The sequence below is a fragment of the Mesoplodon densirostris genome, chromosome 20 (genome assembly GCF_025265405.1).
Source record: "Mesoplodon densirostris isolate mMesDen1 chromosome 20, mMesDen1 primary haplotype, whole genome shotgun sequence".
NCBI classification, from domain to species: Eukaryota; Metazoa; Chordata; class Mammalia; order Artiodactyla; family Ziphiidae; genus Mesoplodon; species Mesoplodon densirostris.
This window is the reverse complement of record NC_082680.1, coordinates 6,311,286-6,338,125: the sequence shown is the minus strand read 5'-3', so window position 1 is coordinate 6,338,125 and position 26,840 is coordinate 6,311,286. Positions and strand designations below refer to the sequence as shown.

The 26,840-nt window shown below is 47.1% G+C and overlaps 2 protein-coding genes across 5 annotated transcripts in view; one reads left to right on the top strand and one right to left on the bottom strand.

The window, feature by feature from the left end:
- Positions 1-26,840, bottom strand: part of MCPH1 (microcephalin 1) — a 228,000-nt gene that overhangs the window by 50,724 nt on the left and 150,436 nt on the right. The gene's annotated exons all lie outside the window — the stretch shown is intronic.
- The window catches only part of ANGPT2 (angiopoietin 2), a 56,469-nt gene continuing 52,784 nt past the window's right edge, over positions 23,156-26,840 (top strand). For both annotated transcript variants that reach the window (XM_060085920.1, XM_060085919.1), the window contains exon 1: positions 23,156-23,764. In XM_060085920.1, the coding sequence (XP_059941903.1) occupies positions 23,477-23,764 (288 nt within the window). In that variant the 5' untranslated portion in view covers positions 23,156-23,476. The remainder of the gene's footprint in view (positions 23,765-26,840) is intronic.

Below are 26,840 nucleotides of genomic sequence, written 5' to 3'. Positions count from 1 at the left end.
AAGCAATCCGGTGCTGGCCCACGCTGAGCCATTGCAACCCGCAAACGATGGAGCCCTCCCTTGGGGCGGGTATCCTCCTGCCTGCAGGGAGCTGACCTTCCAACCACAAGGCCTGTGCTCCCAGGGACGTTCTCACGAATGCAACTTGCTTTTCAGAGTTCTCCTTTCCTAAACCGTTTTTTCTTTTCCTTTCTTTCTTTCTTTCTTTCTTTTTTTTTTTTTTTTAAAGTTTAAGTGAATTCAGTTCTTGCTCCAATAAAGGTTGCTGCCCGTTATAGACTGACAGCTTCGTGCTTGGCCCAACCTCCTCCTGGCTCCCAAGTACACGGTTGGCCTGGGAGCTGCCGATACAGCCGTCTCCCCGTGGAGGTGAAGGCGAGGGGCCCACATGCCTCCCCCGGTGGAGGCCAGGCTGCTCAGGACCGGCCCTGAGCTGGTCGGCACCCCCCTCACTGCCATGGACATGCCTCTTGCTCGGTCCCCCCACAGCCTCCCTCACTCAGCAAAGTGGAAATTCTTCCTTCACCTCTGTTTCCCAAAATGGCCAGACTTTGGGGAGCTTGAGACAGAATGGTTCAGAGATAACCCAGACGGCAGGGAGCCTGAAGTCTGTGCACCTCTGTGCGTCCCCAGAAGGCCTTTGTCAAGTGGGCTAGACACACGTCAGTCAGAGGACGCTCACCTGCTCAGAGCTCACACTCGGCACAAGTCACATCATCAGCTCAGGTGACAAAGCGAAGCATCCCCGCCATATGCTTCTGGGGATGGCTAACTCACAGCCCTCTGACTTGCCTGTGTCTGGGTTCTCCGGACAGGAGCTCCACAAGCATTCGCCTTCTTTCTCATTTACCAAAGCTCCCTTGCAAGCAAAAATGCATTCTTACAGAGAAGCCCTGGGTTCAGCCTTATCACTGGGGGATTTTTAAGACCACAATGCACCACCCAAGTCCCAAGACTGCTATCCTCCTGAAAAATTACCAAGTGATATGCAACCACACACAAATGTATGCCAAAAGCTGTAATCAGATTCCTAACAATCAAAAACTGGAAACGACTCAAAAGTCCATCAATCACTAGATGGGAAACAAGTAACTTCTGGATCTTGGGTGTAGTGGAGATCACACAACCGTGCGGCTGCCAGAAGTCATCGACGAGGCCCTGGAAGTGGTGAATCGCACTGCATGGAAGTCAAACCTCGATACAGCCGGGAGAAAAGAAATCACGAGCTGAAACAACCACCAAAATCTAAAGCAGAAGGAGATCTTGTGATAGCGAAGTCGGAGGACATCCAGCTGAAACCCCACGTGGCCGAGGCAGAAGCCAGTGCGGAGGGCCCTACATCAGCCAGACTCCAGTGAGTCATTTTTCCTTTCATAAAAGACAGGGGCATAGTACAGACTTCTGGTCTCCATAGCTCAGACCACCAGAGATGTTCAGGCCTGCTCACACCCCACCCACACGTGTCACTGACAACCCAAACCAGTGGGAACCTGCACAGGTGTCCTGGCTCCTGGCTGATGAAGAGCTGGGTGTGCAGGCCCCGGCTCCCTGCTCCCGGAGCCCTGACTCGCGGAGTATTTCCTTCAGGTGGGGGTCACCACGAGGGGCTTCCAGCCAGGATGCCCGGGTCACGGGAGGCTGTGGGACAAAGGAGGTGCGCCACGGTAGGCAAAGCCAGTTATGGACTCGGAAGGTATGTTTCCAAACCTCTCATCCCTCAGCCCACCCTAAAGAGCACTGCCAGACGAGCTCACTACTTTGTGCTCATGGCTTTTCCAAGGCCCCGCTGCCCACAGACATGAACGGGCCGCATCTTCCTTCTCTAGATTTATCTCTGTCCCTAGGCCCATACTGCGGGGCTCATGGTTTCCTATCTCTACCCTGAACTTCTCTTCCTGTTCACCTTAATTCTGTGTTCTCTCCCAGAACACAAAACAAATTGTGTGCCTACTTCTGAACCCTAGGACCGGCACCGAGCAGACGCTCAGTAACTTTGCTCAGAAACTGGAGGTACCTTTGTTGTTTTTTTAAATTTGCCCTGCAGGTCCCCTGGCATAATCGGTCATAAAGAATAAAATACAGACTGAGGTTTTCAGCCACCAGGCTTCATTTTATAAAGAGGAGAAAACAGCGCTGAACTGTAATTTCCCTCTCTTTTTACGGGCAGTACAGAAGAGGGACATGTTAAGTGTGCAGAAGAATCCAGGCAGGATGATGGGGGTGAAAGCGACACCTAGGGCCACAAATAAATTTCAATGAAAGAAAAAATAAACGAGAGTGTTCTCTCGCATCGTAACACTGAGAGAGGCAACCTTGAGGTGGAGGGCAAGGGAAAGCTTCCAGGACTTTAGGGCTAAGGTATGGTGATTACATGTCTTATTTACCTGAGGTGCAAACGTGGGTGGACAGAGGCCCTGTAAGGCCCCAAGCCGGAGGGGAGAGTGTCCGCGTGAGGGCGCGCCTCCGGCTGGGGGGGGCCACGGTCAGATTCGAAGCGCTTCCCGAAGCGCTCACCCAAAGGGCCTCATTTAAACAGGAAACCGGGGGGACGACCGCAGGCCACGCTGCCGGGGGTGGGCACAGCCCACCATGTCACGCGCACTGTGTTTGCCCAGCGTCTGTGTGGCTAAACCCGGGCCTCCTTCCCCGTGGACTCCCAGGCAGGGCGAAGACCCCTCTGTGCGTGGCCGAGAAGTCATTCATTTGCCACGGAGACATTGTGTACTAGTCTGGACTTGCTAGAAAATACAGTTTCACCCCCAGTCCTCAAAACTGAACCGCTGGAGGGTCGTTCATGTCTATAAAATACCACTCTCCTGTGCTGTCAAGAATGCTGGAAGCGGGGTGGGGTGATGGGGGGCTATCTACTAATTCTTGGGACCCATTAATCAAATTTGCTAATTAGACTCCACAGGAACCTTTCTATATTTTAGCTGGGCTTTCAGACTCTTAGGCACTTCTGAGATTGTCCTCGGCTCCCTATTTGTTAATCAAAAGTGGGGTAACTGTGTGACTGGGGGACACAGTTTGACCCAACCTGCTGAGCGGGAGAACTGTGCTTGCCTTCAGGGGCCACCCAGCGTAGCCACTTCTTGTCAGAATATGAGTGTATTTGGAAAATGCAAGCAGGACAGGACCATTTTATTGTAAAGTCACTATGAACTACTTCGGGTATTGTCAAATGTTGGAAAAGTCTAAGTGAAGCTGTAGCCAACACTGAGAAATGCTTTGTAAGATAACCTTTAAAAAAATTTCCTCCCGCAGTTATAATGGGCTGGAAGGAACTGTGTCCTAGCAGTAAGTTTATGGTAGTTTTGGATGTATCAGTACATGCAGACAAAAAGGCCTGGGATAAGTAGAGATTAAAATAAAAAAGCATTAGGCCGGTAAGAGTTCTTTTAACAACAATCTCCATCTGCTATGTCTCCTTTTAAATTAGTTGAAATACTTTTGTGGGTGACTTTGTTTGCACTAACTTCCAACTTTTCATGGTTCACTAAACCCTGGATTGTGATAGGAATACAAACATTTAGGAAGAGGAGGAATTCACATCGCAGATGAACTTGAGAGTTCCTTCCTACCAGAGGTTCCAAATCCGTAGTATTATTTTTAAAGTGTGTATTGATTCTGAATTCAATTTGTAATTTTAAGGACAAATCCAACATGCGGATCTGAGGGTTTCAGTTACAGACAAGCCTGGGAATTGGCGAGAGTTTCCGAGAAGCGACCGCGGCAGGAAGCCCAGGAGGGTTTCAAGGTGATCAAAGGCAGTGTAAGGACAGCAAGCCTGGCAGGAAAACCAATGTATCCATTAGACTGGTGAGAACTTCAAAGTAGAAACAAGTTTATACAATGAACCTCGAGAGCCACCAAAACAAAGTGCACCCACGTCAAGGTGGTAAAAACTCAAAATTTAGAACAGAAGGTACGTACAAATGCCAACGAAGACGATGCTAAAAACAAGCAGATCAAGCAACCCGACAGCCACCTGGAGGAAACAGGACCTGGAGACACTCATGCTGTACGCACGGGCCTCTGGGGTCAGGCTGGCCTGGGGGCCTCTTCCACAGAGGAGCCCGCCTCAGCAGACTCTATTTCTGCGATGTAGGAAGGACCACTGCGTCCAGACGGCCTCACTTCCTCCTTTCTCACCCATTCCTAGCGGCCCCCGGCCGGCTTCCCGCTCGCCTCCTCCTCACAGGTCCTTTTCCGGGAACCCGCCAAGTGCCTCACGCCCGGTGAGATACCGGTGATCACACGCTACAAATCGGCACCTACCGCCACCATTTTCTATTCCTCTCACCAGCTTCTCTTTACTGTAAGGATTTACCGTTCTGGACATCATATATGTATGTGTGTGTATTTTTTTTTAACATCTTTATTGGAGTGTAATTGCTTTACAATGGGGTGTTAGTTTCTGCTGTATAACAAAGTGAATCAGCTCTATGTATACATATATCCCCATAGCTCCTCCCTCTTGCGTCTCCCTCCCACCCTCCCTATCCCACCCCTCTAGGCGGTCACAGAGCACCGAGCTGATCTCCCTGTGCTACGCGGCCGCTTCCCACTATCGATCTTACAGTTGGTAGTGTATGTATGTCCCTGCCACTCACTGTGTGTATTTCTATTCGTTTATCTGTTCCGCTGCTCTAGTGTTAACACAACGCCCCAGGACGGCAGGGATCTCATGTGTTTTGTTTACCGCTCTAGAACCAGTGCCCTGCGGGTGCACGTTCCACATTCAGTACACATGCGTGCGTGTTTGTGTGTTCCTGTTAACACCCGAGGAAGATCTTCCATGGGACACTCTGTCAGCTGTCCTCGGCCTCAATCCTTTCTCCTTGAATCCTGCTCAACCAGATTCCCGGGGGGGCCCAATCATCAGCCGGCACTGTGCTAGGCAGGGAGGGGTGTGCAGAGGTGAAGGTAGCATTTTCCCCAAGGAGTTTTAGTTGAACCACACAACCGGACCATATGGGCCCAAATGCCTGGCTGTGCCCGTGAGCGCAGCCCTTCAGAGGCGAGGGCGAGTCCTCCCCAAGGACTGTGCCCCTGGAGAAGACTTCGGGGGGAAAAAGTAGAGCCTTGAGGGGTGGGACGGCTTTGGAAGCAGAGAATGACCTCATGTGGACAAAGGCTCTAGAAGAAAGAGCAGTAGGAGGGGCAAAGGCCGAGAGGTGGGTGGGCCATGCTTTCCTGGAAACACAGTGTTTGTGATGGGAAAGAAGTAGAGAAGTAGAAGGCGGCAGGGCCCGGATGACAGGGACCCCGACCACAGGGTCCCTCGATGGGGAGAAGGCAGGGCACGGTCAGCACGGACATGGACAGAGGCGGGCATCAGAGCTGCGGCTCCTGAGTCTAGCGTGAGTTCACAGCATTCACTGCATTATTAAAAACAAACCAAGAATCCTAAAATCCAAAGATAAAGGAGGGCCATGCACGGAGCAATGAAGGCAAGGACTGTGATTAATCCAGCTCTGAGCATTGGCGGGTAAGTGAGTAAATACACACACAGATTGGTTATTTGCTTTGGAGCCAGACTTGGGTTTGAACTTAGCTCTGCAAGGTCACTGAACTTCACTAAGCTTCAGTTTCCTCAGCTGTTACACGGGGCCTGGAAGAGTTATTATGAGGATTGAGAGAGAGAGATCATGGAAGTCAAGTGGCTGATACAACCAGTAACAGCATCTATGGAGCACTTCGTTACATACAAGGCATCACCCCGAGTGCTTCACATCCTCAAAGAAATCACAGCTACCATGTATGCTTCTTGGCACGCTGACACTGGATGTGATGGCGGAGGTGCCCGCAAGGGACCCCCCTCCCTCCCGCTCAGACCCCGTCCCGGCAATCACGGAGCCCAGGGCTGGAGGCTGCCCAAGGCCAGTGGGAGTCGGATCGGAGCCAATGCTGGCCAGGTACTAAACATTCAACCACACACAGTGAGGGTGTTTTCTTCCTAAACCTTCCTTTCCTGTAAGAATGTCTCATAAGAACTGTTAGAACACGTTGCTCTGTTTTCACACGGGGTCCTGATGTGTGTTACACGCTAATGATCAAAGAGAAAACCGAGGGAACGACAGGGAGTGACTGCTTTTATCCCTGAATTGTGCTCTTTTGGGTTCTATTCATGTGTTCTGTTCAATTGCCCTTCTTGGTCCCATGGTTACAAACAGTACCGGGTCATTAGATTTCGGGACAGCAAGTAAGTACCGTCAGCAACTGTATCCCCTCCTTAAAAACTAATGAAAGCAATGCAGCTGTGGACCGTGAGGGAACGACTATACTTACACTCAACGTACAAAAGCATCACACGTGCAGCTGTGGCTGTACACCGGGTAGTGGCACGCCCTCTGGGGAAGTCCCTTTGCCTTCCTGCATCTTTGTTTTCTATCTGTAAACGAGGGCTCTTTCTCAGTCTCTCTCCAGCTCTGAGATTCTTTCGGTTTAATGTGATAAGGGGCCATAAGCTGAAACAAGAAAGTGCTAACACTTGATACCAGTTCACGTTTGAATTATCGCGCGACTAACAAAGTGAAGTATTGGTGGCCATCGCGTCACTTCAGTAGGACAGGGGACCCTCTTCTATGGTTGGCTGGTATCTGAGCACCCTTGTTTGCTGGGACAGCCCCCATCTCGTGAGTCTTGGTGGGACGTAGGGCCGCCTGCCCACCGTGGAGTCTGAAGATGCCAGATTCTCACTTGCCCAGCTCACTTGGCTGCTAGGGTCCAGGTAACCAGCCAGACTGAGCCAAGTCGACCCACCTACCTAGGGGCTGGAATGTGATGCCAGTGACCCAGAGAAGCAGGCACGGGGCGAGGCTCTTGGCGGGGTCAGAACGACCCAGCTCAGAGCTGGTGCTGCTGCTTGGTGCTGGCTGCACATCTGTGGCTCCTGCTTGGGTAGCGGGGAAGTGACACCTCCCCGCGCCAGTCTGGGTGGCAGCTGACGGTGGCTTCAGCTACACAGCCTCATTACTATTGCTATTATTTGTAGAACAACCCAGTAGTTTTTTCAAAACATTCCATTTTTACATAAAGCAGAAAGCATCAGTTTCCCTCACTTATAACGAAGAACCCTTTCTGCAACTGCTGGTGACGTGTGCTTTGGGGACATAAAGAGCTGTCAGGTACCCTTTGCTTATTTGTCTTATTTTGCTACCTTATTTTCTCAGTCAGGATAATAGGCAAACCACTTGGCAAGGAGTGCTGAATTAAGGGGTGAATTTCACACTCACAGTAACAACAAAAGTAAATACAAAGTGTCCAAAATCTACCTGTTAATTATACGCACAGCTCTTTTCATAAAGAAACCCAAGAGGAATATTTTACTTACTGCCAACGTTAAGACAGAGGGGTTTCAACACCTCAAGTCAGACCCACGGGCAGGCTGACTGCTGTCATGTCTCAAGGGGATGATCCAAGATGTCGCATTCACGAAGGCCATCTTTCTCTGATAATGAGATGGGGAACGGGCTGAGGAAGGGCTCTAACCTGCGGACCAGACACGGCGCCCCATGTTATCAACGGCACTGAATTCTCCAGGTCACTCTGCCGCTCATTCCCATGGAACAGAGGCAGAGGGCAGGGGCTGCAGGTGGGTAAGACTGAGGCGGACAAGGGTCTGGAGGGAACGGAAGAGGTCCTTCTACCCTTGGAGGCAGCTCCAGCTGGGGCAGGTCCTAGTGACTGAGGCATCCCCGGTCCACTAGAGTCGTGGAATTCTGTCTTGGTGTGAAATATCCCAGACCCGTCGTCACCCAACTCCCATGCTGGTTCTTGGAGGGCTGGCCCTCTGCTAGGATTCCTGGGTCATTTCTGCTTAAAACCCAGGGACTCGGCCCTGTCAAGTAGCTCCAGGAATAATCAAGTCTATGGGCCAGAGAAGCCAAACTCTTCTCCTGACACCTAACCCATCTCAAACGAGCTAGACTTAGAATTTGAACCATACGAGGCGTCATCTGTCTTTTCTGTTCATCTTCCCGCTTCCCCTGAGAAGCCACACGTCTCCTCAGGCCCTGAATGAGCCCAAGTGTGTCACTGAGAACCTTTCAGATGGGTCTGTTTACCCTGAACTCTCCCTCTCTGTGGAGGACAGAGCTTTTGAAATTGTTAGCATCCCTGGGTTGCAGATGCCCAAAGTATACATCCTGCACGCAGAGTTTTGGTTCCTGACTGAATTACGTTAATTCTATTCTTTCTATTTTCTCCCACCTATACTGGCATTTTGGTAGTAATGAACTAGTCTATTCTGGAAAAGAAGGGGAAAAACTCCAATTAAATGTGAGATTTTAGATTGTGTTTATAAAATGATCCAGAAATATTTTTCTCTTTTAATCGTTAAAGCACTTAAATAATATTCTAAAAAAAAAAGGCCTAGAAAAGTTGGAAAATAGCTCTTATGTTCTGAAAACAGTAATATTTTAAGCCCTAAACAAGCACATTATAGAAAGGGGTTTCCCAAAGTTTTATGCTTCAAGCCTTTTATTGTTTTCTCACTTTTCTTTTGCCAACTCAAATGTTGTTTAGAACTGATATTGGATAGCGAACAGCTGCAGGTCCTGGCTGAGTGTTTTCCTAGAAATACCACTTTGGGAAAGAATTTCCACCCTTTTCCCTCTCCCATGAGCCTTCAGAGTGGCTCAAACTTATTCTTCTCCAAGATCCTGGCCCAAAAGTTTATCAGGACAGTCGAGCGTCTGGGAAGCAATGCCAAGGGTGGTATCTTTAGCTGTTGGTGAAAGGAGAGGCCACTTCTGATGTACCCAGAAGGTGAGTGAGGGTCTCCCCAACATGGCAGGAAAACCCTCATTTCCAATTCAGAAATAGGAGATATTCTGCGTCTCATGGGAGGGTTCGCATGCAAAGGAGACCTTGGTGACACCCAATCTTGGGCTGGTTTGGCTTGTTTGTACAGCTACTTTGACAGCAGGTAGAAGACATAGATTCTGGACTAATTAGGCTCTGGATCACTTAGATCCTGCAAAGAAAATTCACGAGAGTCATCCTAAGCTCTTTCTAGACTGTAAGAGAATCGAGAATTCCTTAATTTATGTGTTGTGGGTTTTTTTTCCTTACAACCAGCACAGTCTTTCGTATTTGTTGAATTGAATAAAAGGAAAAACGTTGAAAACTGATAGGATTATAATAATATTATTGTGTTTAGTCACCTACTAAACTGCAATTTTATAGCGGCTGTTGAAAAGAAGCTCTAGAAATGTTTTCAAACATATGGACACCAAGGGGGAAAAGAGGGGTGGTGGTGGGATGAATTGGGAGATTGGGATTGACATGTATACACTAATATGTATAAAATAGATAACTAATAAAAAAATAGAAATGCTTTTTTTTAAAAAATAAATTTATTTATTTATTTTTGGCTGCTTTGGGTCTTCGTTGCTGCGAGTGGGGGCTACTCTTTGTTGCGGTGCGTGGGTTTCTCATTGTTGTGGCTTCTCTTGTTGCGGAGCACGGGCTCTAGGCGTGTGGGCTTCAGTAACTGTGGCTCGCTGGCTTCAGTAGTTGTGGCTCGTGGGCTCCAGAGCGCAGGCTCAGGAGCTGTGGCTCACGGGCTTAGTTGCTCCGCGGCATGTGGGATCTTCCCGGACCGGGGCTCGAACCCATGTCCCCGGCGTTGGCAGGCGGATTCTTGACCACTGTGCCACCAGGGAAGCCCAGTAGAAATGTTTTGAACAGGGGCAGCAAGGTAAGCACATAGAGTCTTAAAAGTTATCCTGAAGGACACCACTTTCTTGTCGATGTTAGCTCTAGTATGTTTATTAGACACTCAGTCATGCTCGGTGCATTCAGAATCTGTGAATGTGCTTTTTTTTTTTTTTTTTTTTTTTTTTTTGCTGTACGCGGGCCTCTCACTGTTGTGGCCTCTCCCGTTGCGGAGCACAGGCTCCGGACGCGCAGGCTCAGCGGCCATGGCTCACGGGCCCAGCCGCTCCGCGGCATGTGGGATCCTCCCAGACCGGGGCACGAACCCGTGTCCCCTGCATCAGCAGGCGGACTCTCAACCACTGCGCCACCAGGGAAGCCCCTGAATGTGCTTATTTGGGGCCAATTTACTCTGTATCAGGTGCTGTGCATGTGATAATTTAATTCAATGTGGAGGTGTTTACCTGCCTTTTTAGAGGCTTCATTCATGCACAACAGGCTCCAGAGAACACGAGGTGGTGGGACAGAGGTCCCACGAGAACACTCCAGCAGGACCTCAGTTTACAGAACAGAAGGCTGCAGATAAGGCGGCCGTGGCGCAAGCACTGCAGATGGTCTGAGGGAAAGGCATCCAGCTGCTGAGGAAAGACTTAGCCCAAGGACTGGCACCAACCTCCCAGCATCCAGGCCGCCTCCCCTGCAACAGGAGAGCAGGATGGCTGGGACGGAGGGGAGAATCCTGCACCTCGTCCAGAGTGGGATCCAGTGGCAGGACCCTCGGCTCGGTGGGGAAGGAGGCCTGTCACAACAGGCAGCTGAGAGAGAGAATCTGCAGGATGGGGGCGTGGCTCAGATCTCATCCTTATAGGCCGTTGTCTTTGGGCAGGTGTGGCTGGGGTGAATGCGCAGATGCCGTGTTGAAACAGCAGCGGCAACTGAAGGAGGCGCGGCCTCGGGCTTCCATGAGTTCACGGTCCGTGGGGGTCAAGGAGCCTCACTGTACCACCGGTGTGGACGGATACAGGGCCTTCCTAAGGGTGGCATCCAACATTCTTCCTGCAGACTCGAGGGAGGATTTCTCTAGGAAGTGGCACTGGGCCTCCAGGAAGGAGGACAGCCTTACATAAGGGCGGATGCAATTAAAGAGCCTTAGGATTTCTAAGAAATTGTTTTACTGTTGCAGAATGAAGCTTTGCATGGTTACCACCACATTAAAATATCTGGGCTGCCTGGATTTTTCCCCCTGTTAGATTAAATAGCAAGCAAAACCACCAAATACTTAACAGTTGTTGGTGAAGGCTGCAAGGCAGCAACAGATTTTAATTCCCTTTCTGGTAATATTTTTTTGGGAGCTATAGGGCAGGTGTAACTAAGTACCACAAACTGAGTGGCTTAAACAACCAAAACTTATTCTGTAATGGTTCTCGAGACTGGAAGTCCAAGATCAAGGCGTCTGCAGGGCGGGTTCCCTCTGAAGGCCGTGAGGGAGAATCTGTCCCAGTCTCTCTCCCAGCTTCTGGTGGTGGCCAGCAACCTTTGGTGGTTCTTGGTGGGCAGAAGCATCACCCTGATGTCTGCCTTCATCTTCTCATGGTGTTCTACCCGTGGATATGTCTGTCTCCAAATTTCCCCTTTGCATAAGGACACCAGTCATATTAGATCAGGGCCTATCCTGCTCCGGTATGACCTCATTTTATCTAATTACATTTCCAATGACCCTATTTCCAAATAAGGCCAGATTCAGAGATACTGGGAGTTAGAACTTCAGTCAATGAATTTTTCGGGGACACAATTCAACCATAACAAAGACTCTCAAAGCAGTGACAGATTTACAAAAATGTACATGCTACTAATTATATCTTGCAGATTTTTATTTCAATCACTTGCAACATCTCAATGACACTATGAAGTACCTTTTTACCGACCAGACTGGGCTTTTCTTTATTTACTATCATTATCTATCTCTTCCAGAGCAGAAATCTAGAGAATAGCACAATATGCCAGAATCCACAGAACTGGCACCACTGAAGAAACTCCAAGGGTCAAGGTGAAGGGAGGCTACTTAGCTATTTAATTTTATCTAGAAAAACCTAGACTGTTAAGATTTATGCAATTTACAAAGCTGTTCCTTTTCATTATTTTCATATACTACTTAATATTAGTTAAGATTATTTAATGAGACTGGCACTAATATTGATCATGAAAACAGGTCTTGCTGCTTCCAGCCCAGATCACTCTCTTGGGCTTCAGACCTATGTGTTCAACGGCAAAACTCCACCTGGGTGTTACACAACCAATTAAAACTGGGGTTGTACAAAGGTGTATCCGTCACCTCCCTGCCTGAGCTCTCATGTGTCACCAGGCAGCCAGCTGCCAGCATCATCCATCTCTTACTCCTTTATCCGGGCTTGTTATTATCCTGTTGGTCAGTCACTGGAATTCTTGAATCTGTAGCTTGGTGTCTTTCATCATTTAGGGGCAGTGTTTAGCCGCTGTCTCTTCACATACCGTCTGCCCTGTTCTCTCTCTGTCCTCCTCCTGGAGCTCGGTTAGACCTTCTCACTCCATCCTTCAGGTCCCTCCCCTTCCTTCCTAGTCCCCATCTCCTTGTGACGCTGCTGTTCTCAGGAGACTTCTTTTGATTTATCTTTTAGCTCAGTGAGTCTCTCTTCATATGTGTCTAATGTTCTGTTAAACAGGATCTTTGAATTTTAAATTTCAATTATTGTATTTTTTCTTTAAGTTTCTTTTGAAATCTACACGATTTTTTCTACTTTAGTTTTCTGCCCCTTTTATGTATTTACAAAATTTAATTTCATATCTTTAAGCATGGTGTTACGGGTTGAATTGGGACCCTCCAAAAGATGTAAGTCCTAACTTCCAGCACCTCAGAATGTGACCTTGTTTGGAAACAGAACGGATGCAGATGTAACTAGTTAAGGTGAGGTCATCATGGCATAGGGTGGGGCCCTAGTCCAACCTGACTGGTGTCTTTACAGGAAGAGGGACACATAAGGACACACAGACACATGCACAGGAGGACGTCATGTGGCGATGAAGGCAGAGACTGGAAAGGTGCAGCTGAAAGCTAAGAAATGCCGAAGGTCACCAGCAGACCACCAGAAGCCAGGAAGGGCAAGAAAGGACTCCCCTGACAGGCTTCAGAGGGAGCAAGGCCCTGCCAACACCCTCATTTCAGACTTCCAGCTTCCCGTACTGTGAGATAATACATTTCTGTTGCTTTAGGCCTCCCAGCTTGTGGAATAGTCTGCCCACCATATCCACAGGCTCTGCATCCACAGGTTCAACCAGCTGGGAGTTAAAAATATGCGGGCAATAAAAATTCAAGAAAGTTCCAAAAAGCAAGACTTGAATTTGTTGTGTACTGGGAACTGTTTATGTAGCATTTACACTGTATTCGGTAATATAAGGAATCTAGAGATGACTGAAAGTATATGGGAGGATGCGTGCAGGTTATGTTCAAATACTATGCTGTTTTATATAAGGGACTGGAGCATACACAGGTTGTGGTGTCTGCAGCGGGTCCCGGGACCATTCTCCCGTGGATACCAAGGGATGACTGTATTTACAGCAGCCCTAAGAGACAAACACAGCAAGGATCCTTATTTTATAAAATGCGGCCAACAGCTTCCAATCACAAAGCTCTTGCCTGTCTCTTTTTGCTACTCTTTCTGCTGACACTTGCTAGTGATACGTTTTCCTGTATGCTCATTTAGTCTGTCTATGAGTTGCTCATTTTCCTTGCGAGATTATCTGTAAGAATTTGAGACCTATGGTGAAGCTGCATTACAAAGGACTCACATTTGCCATGGAACTGGGAGATGGGGAGGAGTTGACTGCACCAGCTGGGGACCACTGTAGAAAAATGCTCCAGGGCTGCGGGTTCTTTCCGACCACCTCATTTTTAATGTAAAGCTAAAAGGGTGAGCTCGTGGCTACAATCCCCAGGGGCGGTCCCCCCCCACCAGCCCCGCAACCCCGTTCTATTTAACATCAGGTCCGCCTCTGTTCTGTTTTCTTGCATTCTTTGCAGAGGTGGGGTGGACAGGTGGACTCCTGCTTCCCCGGGTGCTGCGGGTGGAGTCCTCTGGGGTCCCACGGTCATGGAAGGAAGTCCCCCAGATTCTCTACCATGTAGGGCCCTGGCCTCCCCTTGATGCACTTGGTTCCTGCCTCCACTGAAATTTAAGCCTGATGTCTTCTTATCATCTTATCATGACACTGATGCTGTTAAAGTGATTTTGAAATTATTTTACCCAGAATTTTCAGTTAAGTGGAAGAATCAACCCCAACACCAAACCAGCCCCATCACTGGAACCCGCACGGCCAGCCAACCTGGTGCCCCTGACGCTCCCTCTCACACACCCTTGGCCCTGGGTTGATGTTCTAGTTCAGGCACCTGAGTCACCACGTATTTTCTCCCCAGGTCTCCCTCTAACCTCACTCTGCACGGCTCTCCAGGGGCCTCTCAATAGCAGGCTAGTCTACTCCCTCGGGGGAAAGTCCAAATGCCTAAGCGGATGCTTTGGAGCTAGTTCCAGTGGGGTCTCCAGGGTTCCTGCCTTCCCTGGCTCTTTGCTGAATTACAGAGTTAATTTCCCATCCGTTCCATGGTCTCCTATTTACTGCACTAGCTTTCCACTGCCTGGAATGCAATTTCCTTCACTTCTAGTCTCTTTATTTTGAGGGAGGGACGAGAAGGCTCTTTTTAAATAAGTGAGGCATTGAGGTCTAGACAATCACTGAAAGTATTTCTGGCTGTCCACTCCACCCAGGAGCCTTCCCCACAGGGCACTCTTGCCCGGTACCACCCAGGATCACCACGGAGGTGTCACGGTACCGTCCCTGCGTGTTGGGAAGTAGATCTACCTCATTAAGACTCTACCAACTTGCTAAGAACAGGGTCAGGTCTCTAAACTCATCCTTTACAGAGATGGACAGCACAGACCTCTACTTCTTCTACTGTTGGAATGGTATGGCTTCACTCATTTGGGTAGCAACCTGATCACCAGATGATAGAGAAACAGCTTCTGGCTCTGTGTGTGCTAAACAAATGCTTAAAAGTATTTTTCACTGAGTGTGTGTGTGTGTGTGTGTGTGTGCGCGCGCGCGCACGCGTGCGTGCACAGTAGGTGTTTGACGTGTGGTCTTCTTTTGCACTAAAATTATAATGAAAGCATTCTGGGTTGTGTATTAGTTGCTACTGATTTATGTCCTAACTTGCCTGTCATTTGTATTGATGACTGTAATAACAACACAGATAATTTTGCCTGTTACCTGCTATGAGGCCAGCAGAGGGAGCAGGTGAGGAGTACAAGCAGATTTGATGTGTATTTTATAGGTATCATCTCTAGCAGCTTTTTGTTCATTTTTATTGTAGTCAGGCAAGACTTTTTGACCTATAAATTAAAAAGGTCACTGAAAGATACATCAGGATTTTGGGGAAAGGTAAATAATATATATTTTTTTTCTGTAAATATTCTACTAGAATAGTTTTAGGGCTTTCACAAACTATTGTTGAAATTTTTTTTCTTGAGGGAAACAGATGCCAGGAACTAGGTATCTTAATCCTGCTATAAATGTCCTCTCTTCACAGGCTTTGTACAGCTTACTTCCTTTCATTTTTTCTTTTGTATCAGTCTTTCTTTGAATTTAGACCCTTTCCTTAAAATGAAACACTTTGGGGAGTACAGTTCATTATTAAAGTAGTACCAAAGAAATTGCTTGAGATAGGGGTTAAGAGAAAAAGTAGAGCATATACATATGAGATTATTAGGAAAGACTTAAATCATCCGGTAGATACCATAATTAGATTCACGGAGGAACAAGAATGGCAGGGAGTATTTTTATACACTTGAATGCAAACATCACTTCCTTTTATGCATAACTATTTCTTATAATTCTTCAAAAATGACTTTTAGGGGAAAAAAAGACTTTTAGTACAAATAACTCCATAATCAAGCCTAATTTCCCACAGGAAGATCTTTTATATCAAGTCAGTTAGACAGACAGGAATACCAAAAGGGGGTCATGTGCTTTTACTTTTTTTTACTTCTTTGACATAAGCAATTTTATTTATGTTAACCTATAACCAAGAGAGATAATATATCTTAATGGAAATAACACACATGACATTTTTATCTCTCTTATTTTAAAAGGTTTCTCAATAATTAAGATAAAATTTTTATAAATTTAGATTACACAAAGATTAATCTAGATGGCATTAGGCCACTTTCAAGAGAAAATTCATTCCGAGAGGAATTTGGATAGTCCTTTAGTAGAATGGTTAGGACAAAGAGACTAGACACATTTTTCACAAGCAGCAGGATTTGAATTCTCTACATTTGCTGAAATGAATTTAGGAACATTTAATATAAAATTATAACTCATAAGCCCACCTCAAAATCTCTGATGACTAACACAATAGTGTTAGTCAAAGGAAAGATATTATTGACTTTTCGTTGGTCATGGACAAAACAGTAATCACTGACATCAATCCACTGAAAGGGAATGTTTAGCATTTTTTTTTCTGTGTACGGGCAGAAAACAGGACACAGAATTACTGGCAAAAATATTATCAGGCTAATGCACTCATCTATTGTTTTAGAATTTCATCCACTGCCTTTTTAAAGTTATGACTTGTATCTTGACCTTTTAGGCATTTTTTTGATGGAAAGATAAAATATTCCACAAAAATATTGGATGAAAATATTTAAAAATCAAACGGCATTTGCGATAACTTCATGTTACCAGGAGAATTATATAAACTAAAATATTCCTAAAAATTCAGGGAATTCATGATGAAATCTTAAAAAAAATAGTAACTTGGATATTTCCCAAGTTTCTAGCAAATAAAAAGATTTTTGGCTTGTCAAAGTCCTTAAGGTTACATATTGTATACAATGTGGCTTTACAAAACAAACTTTCTTGAGCAGATGCTCTGCTGGTTCATGGCCGTACAAACTGTAAAAGATTCAGGAATCTTTCAGGTTTCCTTTAAAAAAACAAAACAAGACAAAACTGTCTTCTCTAAATGTCTTTCGGACATAATGTCACAATAAACACTCAGATAATTTAGAATGAATATTTGGTACCTTTTTAATTAAGCTAACCTAAATAAGAATGACAGCCAATAACCTAAATAAGAATGACAAATAAAGATTTTTCTCCATATTAACTCTGATTCTTCCATCAATACTAACCCCTGACACGCAGATTCCTATGGTTCCCTGTCAAACAGAAGTTATGCAGCTGCGAGAAGGAAGATAATTGTCCCAGATAAGGCGATGGTATCTAGGCCTCTGCCCTTTACTGCCCGGCACTTACTCTGTCTGCTCTGAGAATGAAAACACGAGGGTCATGCAGGGGAAATGGCTGTTTCCCAGGAAAGGAAATTGCCTGAAAACACATCTGGCAAAGGCTTTTTCTCCTCCTCTGGCAGGCAGGCACTTATTTTAACAAAATATACATTTCCTCACCTCCTGTAAAGGTGAATTCTATGGAGCCAATGCCCTATTCTAAGTGGATGACAATTTTCCTCTAAATAGAACGGGCCAGCTATTTTATGGCAAACGCTATGTGTGTTTAATTGCAACTAGCACAGGGAACTGTGCTAAACTAGGCATCATACTTCATTTCAGAAACTATGTATTCTCAAAGGTATATCACACTCTTGTAGCCAGCTACAACAGATGAAATTAAAGAGGCAAAGAAAGCAAAAAATTGTCAACGCCAGAAAATCAGAAAGGTGGCAAGCATGGATATATGAAGCACAACTAATGCAGTCAGACAGGAGGCTGGGTTTCCAGAGATCCCATCCTCAGTGAGTTCAATCTGACTGGAAGTCTGCATTGCCGTGTGCACTTCTGAGCGGACTATCCCTGCTCACAGATGCCACGGGTCCAGAATACTAAAGCGGGCACGCGGTGGCCCCGTCTGTGACTGGCTGCCCCAGCTCAGGTGACCAAAGGCCACCAAAGGTCTGGCAGTGAAATGGGTTCTGTCTCCGGGGTGTGCGTTTGTGCAGCACAGAGGCGACAGCCAGCGTCTCCAAAGAAGGTTGATCTTTGCCATGGTAAAAGCGGGGTAAAGAAACCCATTGCTTTAAATTCTCCTTAAATCCATGAATGTAAAAGAAAGGCACAAACAAGTCTCACGGAGTCCTTGTCATCTGGCCTCACGGAGCCGTGGTTTCCACGTCCGTCGTAGGGGCGAGATTTACCTTCCACGGCTACACGTGTGCATGTTGATATTTACGCTTTTACTCTTTTTCCTGTTTTTACGGTAACTTTAAGGGGCTTTCTCTTTGGTACTGTTTTCAAATCCCACGGCTGGGGATTATCCTTCACAGCCCGCCAGACTCAGGGTTTAATACCGGTTCCACGCGGTCAGTAGCCCTGGGGAGAGGCCGCGCCAAAGCTTCTGCAAAACGGTTCCAGACGCCACCTGCGGTTCTTCAGGTTCAGTTCGACAAACATCAGAATGCAGTGGAAAGCCCTTCTGTGAATCACCACGGAGGCAGCCTGCTTTCGGAAGCTGCAATACTCATTTTTTCCTTTTCCTTTTCCCTTCCCCTCTCCCTCCCTCCCTCCTTTGCCTTTCTCTCCTTTTTGCCCATCGTGGCTGCTGCTTCTCCAGCTCTCATTAGCTGCTGCCCACAGTTCGGAAAAAAAAAAAAAAAAAAAGTCGTAAGAATAACTTCTCCTTCAGCAACAATTTTATGTCCAGTGAACTTCCTAATGGTTTCCCCGTGCGCTGCACACTAAGTTGTAAACATGTTGATCTAATTTAGCCACTTTTAAAGAGGCCGGAACAGGGAGGCAGATGAGTGCGATGCCGCTAAAGCCCCTCCGGCCCCAGCCTGCCAGGGGCCTGGAGCCCCAAGTAGCCCGACAGCCTGAAAACGGCCAAAGCCCAGGAGCGCCCCCCTCACTTCGTGGGCCATGTCGGCACTGAGAACTCCTACGGCAACACAGCACTTTCCAGAACTTAAGCCCGTGCCGGCCCCGGAGCTGGCCCCAGTCACTGTCTCCAAGGCCTGCGGCCAGTGGTGATAGGACGGCGGTCACTGCACTGCGTGATGGTGACCGGGCAGGTGTGAGACCGAGTCCGGGGACGTGCCCAGATGCGATGGAGAAAGACCCTGGCACAGAACGTCAATAGATGCGGGAGACCAGTGTGCCTCTCCAAGCACGTCTGAGTGGTGACCCCATATTTTCCAATTAGCTACGGGCTTTCAACGGGGACAGCTGCCACTGTGCTGGTTCCTCAGAAGGCAGGAACGCCCTCAGCCTCGCCTCCCCGGGCCAGCCGGTCCACTTCCATCGCTTCCTTCGTCCGCCCGTATACGTATTCCGGTAGATACTGAGTATTAAACTGGCTCCCTGGAAAGAGCAGAAGTCATGCAGGCCTCCCCAAATCCTGTTTGGTGCTCCATGCCTTGGGGGCTGCCCCACTTTGCAATGCTTTACAGTTGGCACCATAGCTTGGTTTCTGGCTTCCAGGGCCACCCTTACACAGAGAGAGCCTCACAGGTGGCCCTGGGTGACCTGGAGCCTCCGAAGGTTGGGGTCAGTCGGATGCCATGATCCAGACAGAAGTGGATCCACGTCGACATGTGACCTACATTTTTGGGGCCATGACCAGTGGGAGATGCTTGGGCTTTTACCACACGTTAAGCCTTCTGTTCCACAGGGCAGAGGGGCCTTCGTCAAAGTTCTCTGCAAGGCTGACCTCTTTCTTTCAGGGAAGAGGGTCACGTGGTCTTTTTGGCGCCATCCAATGAAGATTTACCTCATGATGGCAAAGCGGAAAAGGAGAACTTGAGGCTGTGCGTGCTAAGGTGATTAAATGGAAGCCTCCGAAATTTCAGCTGATGACATACAGTACGGGGGAGAAAACAAACGTTATTAAGAAAATAAACAGCACCACACACAGCTGTTCGGCAGAGCTGTTTGGACAAAAAAAAAAAAAAAAAATTGGTTGGGCAGGAAGGCAGCTTTGGGGAAGGCTGTGATAATATTTCTCGTTTTATAGCCCCATCTGCCTTTAGCGGTCCTGTCAGCAAGTCATTGAAGGAAACTCAAGATTCTCTTTGAAACTGAACAGCTCTGAGAACCACAGTCAAGGCTGTGTTTAGCCTCCATCCCTAGGCCTGGATGGAAGTAGCCTGCAGCTGCCGGTTGCCTGGTGCTTAGGAAACAAACAAGTACGGGGTGGGGGGGTCCATAACCGAGGGGGGCCGGTCTTCGCGCCGGTCTGCCCTCAGAGCCCCCCACCCAGCTCTGCCCCCGTCTGGGGTCTCCCGCTGGTTCTCCCACGTTGGCCACAGCGGACTGGAGCATCTCCTCTATGCTTCTTCAGTGACGCCTCGTTTCGGCCCCGTGTCCGGCCCTGACTACGGAAGGCATCGGCTTCTGCTTGGGGCCCTGCCCGCGCTGTCCCTGCACAGGTGGGATGTGCACCCTGGGGTCCGTTCTCCTAGTGCATCTGACTCGTCTTGCAGTTTCGATCCAGCTTCGAAGTGGCACCGTCTTTGTGGTCAAACATTCCTGCTCCTTCCCTAAGTCCCTTTTCCCTGGCCTGTCTCACACTCCTCGACTCTTGAAGAAGCCGGGCAGTGCTCGAGACACGGGAGGCTCCCTGTCTACACCAGCTGTGCCTTGAGAGTGGCCTTGCGACCATGTCACAGCCCCTGGCGACTCCCTCTGGTCAGCCGACTACAGCCCGTGGTCCCTTTGGAACGGCCAGTGAGCTAAGAATGGTTTTCACATTTTTAAAAGGCTGACAAAAATCCAGAGACTATTTCATGATGTCAAAATTATAATAAATTCAAATTTCAGTGTCCATGAATAAAGCTTTGTTGGAACACAGCCACCTCCCACCGTTTGTGGACTGTCTCCGGCTGCTTTTATGCTATGACGGCAGACTTGAGTCGTTGTGACAGAGCCCGTGTGGCCCGCAAACCTGAAATATTTACTATCTGACTCTTTACAGAGAACGTTTGCCAAGCCCTGGTCTAGCTAGAGCCTCCCCCCAACTCTTGGGTAAGAATTCCCATTTAGGTGCCTACAAAGAGCTGCTCACTGCACATCTGACCTTGAGAGGATGGGTAAGGAACATCCAAGCCAACTGCCTGCAGGACCAGTGCCCTTGGAAGCGATGCTGTCTTCCTGCTGGCTGTTCTCACCATCCTCTCACCACAGCCCATTGGTGAGGGGGTCTCCCTCCCTCTATTTGCTTATTTATGTCTGACACTGTGTCATGTTCCCCAGTACCCAGAAGACAAGGAGTATTTGTGGTACACGCTCTTCCTGTGGCTTCTTTTTAAACCACCGTATCTGCCTGGGAGGCAGATGGATGATTTTTAAAACCACATATGCAATATTAATGCGTTATACTATGCGCTTTCAGACGAGGAAGAAACTTAGAAGAAAAGAGGTGTGCCCCATGTTTCTGCTTCATGTTCAGCCAGAGAATAACACAGTTATAATATCTGATGGTGCAAGAACTGATTTTCACTTAATGGGAAGTGCTGATAAAGAAAGGAGAGTAATACTCCTAAGTAACATGCATTAGTCCGTATCATTATAACTCTAAAGGCGCTACTGAGAAAGAACCAGCTCATTTCACAAGTAGGGACACTGAGGCTTAGAGAAGTTAAGCATTTGCTTCAGATCTCAGTGAATCAGGGTTCTAACACTGTTCCCATCTCAAATCCTACATGTGTCCACCTACAGTTAGCAGTCTGAATGAGTATATCATCTTTAATTCGTTCCTTTAGTGGAAACCATGTGCCAGAATCAGGTTCTAGCTTTCCTGAGCCACTGAGCCCTTTGAGAGTCTGGGGAAGTCTACAAACCCCTTCTCAGAAAATGACACGGGCTGTTTTATTTGGAGATTAAATAACAGGATCTTGGGATAGATCAAATGACAATGTAGTGCTGAGTGCACGTAATAGCTTGAGATATCGTAATAAAAACATCTGCAATTCCTATCTGTGAGAAAGCCATAGCTATTGACCACTGTTGTTTCTGAACTATTCACAGCTAAAAGAAGGGCTATATTTCAGTGAGACTTCGGTGAAAAATAAAGATGTCTTTTCCTGTCGAAGTTCGTGGACCCCAGGAATTCTGTCCAGGGACCTTGGGTCAAGAACCCCTGCTCTGGAGGTAACCTCGGAGTCAGGCCGTGCACAGGAGGTACGTTTTTAAAAGTAAAATTATTAGGTCTCTTGAAACAATTCACTATACAAATCTCAGTCATCCAAGAATTAAAATCATAAAGTCCCCTGAAATCTGATCTTGCATGATTAGACCGACCCTGGCTTTGTGGATGGATGAGGCCCATCAGGTCAGTGCTGAACAGGCTGCCGCTGCCTGGAGAGAAACCTTGTGCACTGAGGCGTGGAGACCACCGCAAGGGCTCCAAGCCGTCCCCCCAACCCGGCCGCCTCCTTGCACAAGCTGGCTGGTGAGTAAGCACACTGTCAATCTCCAAAGCGTTAAGCTTCAGCCACTGAAGGAAGTACCCTGGAGGGTTTATGGAGCCACAGAATTGAAACAGAAAAATCTTGGGAGTTAATGCAACCCCTGAATTTGACAGATGAGGGCTTTATAGCTTAACTAAAAAGAAGTGATTCGCCTGAGTCCAACACTGAGCGGGACTGATGTAATTGATCCTGGATAATGTGTTACAAAATGACAGGATTTGAGCAAATCCTGACCTAGCGAAGGAGAAGTTTAGGTATGCCTCTCTCAACCTCCTCTTATTTAAATTCTGATTTCTCTATGGATTATAATTTAGCGGGCCATTAAACAGTCCAGTATATTTTAAGTTTACTTTGAATACTGAAGTGGATATTTTGCTTAAAAGATGAAATGTCAGAGCTCAGAAACTGATTTTCCTAACACGATTTAATAAAGCGAGATGTTCCTATCCCACTGTTTTAAGATGAAAGTTTTGCATACTTGGCTGATGGTTCAAAAATCAAGTAATACCAACGAAACTATTTTCCCTATGAAAAGGCAAAGCGTTTACAAGAGCGAGACTTCTTCCTCTTTGTTTGTAATAACAAAAATAAACCAAAGTCCTGACATATTTGTAGTATTTTTATTCCTAAAGGAAAAAACAGGAACTTTCATTGTACTTTAAAGTTATTGCCCCAGATATTTTACCAGCTTAGCACTGTGAAATCAGTTTCAGACACAAGAGACCGACAAGCTCTCTCTAGGAAATACTCAATTAGGGTGGTGCCTCTGCAATACCCAGGGGTCCTGTAACTGATCGGTTTTTCCCAGAGGGTTTCTGCAGCATACAGTCCTGGCTGGACATACACATCATGCAGAGATTTTTCCTGTGGCCTGGCTAGTGACCCCCCTACAGGAAGATAACGGACAAGCCGGGAGGGCGGAGCAGCCAGCTACACATGTCTGGCTGCTGTTATCAACTTATCATATAAGGAAAGGAAAGTGATTGATTCGGATCCTGACACCGCAGAATCTGGGGGAAGAGAGACAAAGGAGCATTGAGGCTGATCCGTAAGGCGAATGCAGCCCTCACGAGGGAGGATTATTCTTCCTCCTGCAATCTGACAGTTTGCTGCGGGACCGGGCAGAAGACGGCACTAGAAATCAAGGTCACTGCTGGGAAAGGAGGGAAGAGGAGACTTTCACTGATGGACCCTGAGCCATGGCCGCAGAGCCCCGTGTCTGAGAGGGCAGCTTAGCTCCCGGGAGTCTCATGCGCCTTGAAGTTTGCTGAGCTGGTGGTTTATTACCGACAGAAAGAAAGAATGTGGCAGCTTGTTTTCTTTACTCTGAGCTGTGACCTGCTCGTAGCCGCAGCCTATAGCAACTTTCGGAAGAGCATGGACAGCATCGGGAAGAGGCAGTATCAGGTTCAGCACGGCTCCTGCAGCTACACGTTCCTGCTGCCGGAGATGGACAACTGCCGCTCGCCCTCCAGCGCCTACGTGCCCAACGCCGTGCAGCGGGACGCGCCGCTCGACTACGACGACTCCGTGCAGAGGCTCCAGCTGCTGGAGAACATCATGGAGAACAACACCCAGTGGCTCATGAAGGTAGGGAGCCGCCACTCCCTCGTGCACAGCCCCGACCGGCTCGGGCTGCACAGCCAGCCTGGCGGGGCGGGACGGGGGGCGATGAGCGCAGGAGAGGGCTGGTGGCGGACGCCTCTGCATGAGCTGCCACTTGCTGCGGTCTGTCCTGCGCGTAAAGTGGTCGGGGGTGAAAAGTGACAAGGATCTCACTGGAAGGGAGTGCCAGGATCAATGGAGGGAAGTCTCTAAGTCAGGAGTCCTTATGCACGGAGGAAGCGCACTCCTCTGCACAACGTGTAGGCTGTTCTGTTTGTGCAGGTACTTTAAACTCGGTGACATCCTTTTACCAGGGACGTTATAGAACCGGTTGCAGGCACGGGAGGGAAGCTATGAGCAAGGGCAGTGACGGAGCCCGGAAAAACGTGACAATCACGTTAGTTACTGATCCATAACGGATGGAGTGAAGTGCTTTACCAATTTCCTGAATTTATTTACTAAAATAGGTTGGGGCTCTTGGTAAACAAGAGGAAATTAAATAAAGCAGACCTTCCATCTCTCAGAACCTGGGGGGCTTTATCCCGAGGGTTTGTCACTTGTTGGTAGGGGTGGGTTTTCCAAGCGTCCGAGGGGATTTGGCGCTGTGGCCCCTTCAGTTCCACCACGGGCTTTGAAGGTGACCCCTCGTGGGGCAGGCGTGCAGGGCATTTTGCTGCAGTTATGCCATGGCAAGACGGTCGTGTTTGCGGGGTTACCACGATCCCACTGTTTCAGGCTTTTTATAGAGAGTTTAACTCAAATAGGACACTGAAGGCTCAGTTTTTCTTTTACAAGCCATCGTTTTCACATGTAAAGCTATTTATACAAACCCCAAAATCACCCTGGAGTTTTGCTTGATGTGGACTCTATATATTCTGCAGGAGGTTTAGACAAATTGCAATAAATAGATTAATCATTAACTATTACAATGACATCACATCACAACGCTTACACAGCAGAGAACGTGACGGTTTAAAGCCATATGGGAACTTTAACAACAAGCTGATTCCCCTCATTCAAAACTTTGCCCCTGTCTTTCATTTCACCATAAACCTTCTGTCAGGACACCTTATCTTAATCTCAGAATAGATCTTGGCTCCGAATCTGTGTTTCTCATTAGCTCTCCTACCTTCAGAGAGGAAATGACCAAGTTATTACTCTGGTCCCGAGCTGAGATGAATGAAAGCCCTCGGCACTGCATTCAGTGTAACAAGAGGGGTCGCTTCAAATCAAAGAACAGAAAACAACAAAAACGCATCAAAAAGACTCGCCCTGTAATATGAAACTCACCAGTTGTATCTATAAGCACTATCCCTTCTGAGCAAATTCTCCAGTAATTTTCTTTCTTTTCCTAACAAGTTCCCTGTGGTGCTTTTAAAAATCTCCTAAAATTCACAGATGTGCAAATAATATTGTTAAACTTAAAAAGTATGCAGCAACACAGGTTCGAATATTTGGAAGGCAAACTGTATCCTCAACAACTGCTCACTCTGACTTCCCATTTCTCCCTGAGTTGTCATGCTCCCCATGGCACGGTTAATGCCAGGGCTGACGGCCACGGTGAGAGATGAAAGCCACGTCATTCGTAGTAAACATTCTAATCTGCCCGACTGGTAAGTCATCTCATAAAATAAACAGTCGAGGAACAGAGAAGAATGTTTTGCCAAATCAAGACCGCTAAGTTGTATTTGCTTAATGAAGCCCACATTAGGTATACCTGAAACCCCATATACAGAGCTCGTATTTCTTTCCCAGATAAATAACCCCCTTCTTTTTGCTCTTTGAGACGCTGTTTAAAGAAGGAAAAGGACAAGGAATTCTACAGGAGGTGACCAACATTTTTTCCTTTCCAGGTTCAATCAGTAAATATTTGAACAGTAGCACAATGGTATTTCTAAATTCTTTCTTTAGCCATCTAGCTAAATATCACCAAGAATGACTTCATGTTTATCTTTTCATGGGCTTAGCACCTGTCCTGTGGGCCCTTGGGTAATGTGCACCTGAGAAAGTCAGTTTGTGCTCTCACTTGGTTTACTGGCTTCTGGTTTGGGAATGAAAGCAAAAAGCAAACATGAAACCCACCTAAAGTGATTGAATGTAACCTCTCTGCTTGTTTTTTATTCCTGTGTTTTGTCACCTGTGATAATAAACACTGCTTTTCTCATAAGGGAGAAAATAATATATACTGGGATGATAGATAAGCCACAATGATCAACATCACAATCAAACCCCTATTGATAGATTATGACAGAAAGAAAAAGCACCATTCTGTGTTTTGCATATTTCCTTTTCTTTAGGGCTGCTTTTTATGATTCCATATTTCCTTTCTCTCCCTAATCAACACTAAAAATGAGAGGGGGAAAAAAAAAACACTTTTAAGGTTTTAAGAAAACTTGTCAAGAAGGAAAATAAGACCAAGTTTCTGGTTAACCTCAGGGTAGATGACTAGCGTTTCAGCGTCTGAGTGGTTAGCATCGGCCAGGAGCCTGGACTAAGCAAAGCTGTTTCGCGCATCATCAAAAGATGCCACTCTGCCCCTTTGGTCTGCCAGGCAAAGGAAGTGTCGGAATTCTGAATGAGTGCAGAAGAACATGAATGGGACAATACAGTGAAGGCTCGCTCTCTGGTTAGCGGTTAAACAAGGACAAGATAAATCGTGATAGTTAGGACGCCAAATACACCACAGTGACCTTAAAACACTGTATGTCCCATTCCCCTGCCAATCCTGCAACTATTCCAAACCTCTGCCCCCGTGAGAGTAAACACACTTTATAAAAACTGACAAAGAACGTAGCAAAATGGATTGGATCTTGCTAGGAGACTAGATTTTTTTTTTTTTTTTCCCGATCAGAAGAAACAGGGAAAGGAAATAAACAGTTATTTCACACTGATGAATACTTTAAAGTTATCAACAACTGCAAAGGCTATTGTGCTTTAAAACAGTGTTTTGAAAAATAAAGCTAATGCCTGTTAAGTTGATGTAAACATTTCCTCGTAATCCTACTTATTATTTTTTTTCACAACAGAAGCACAGGCTGGGAGCTGTAAACGTGAATTGAGA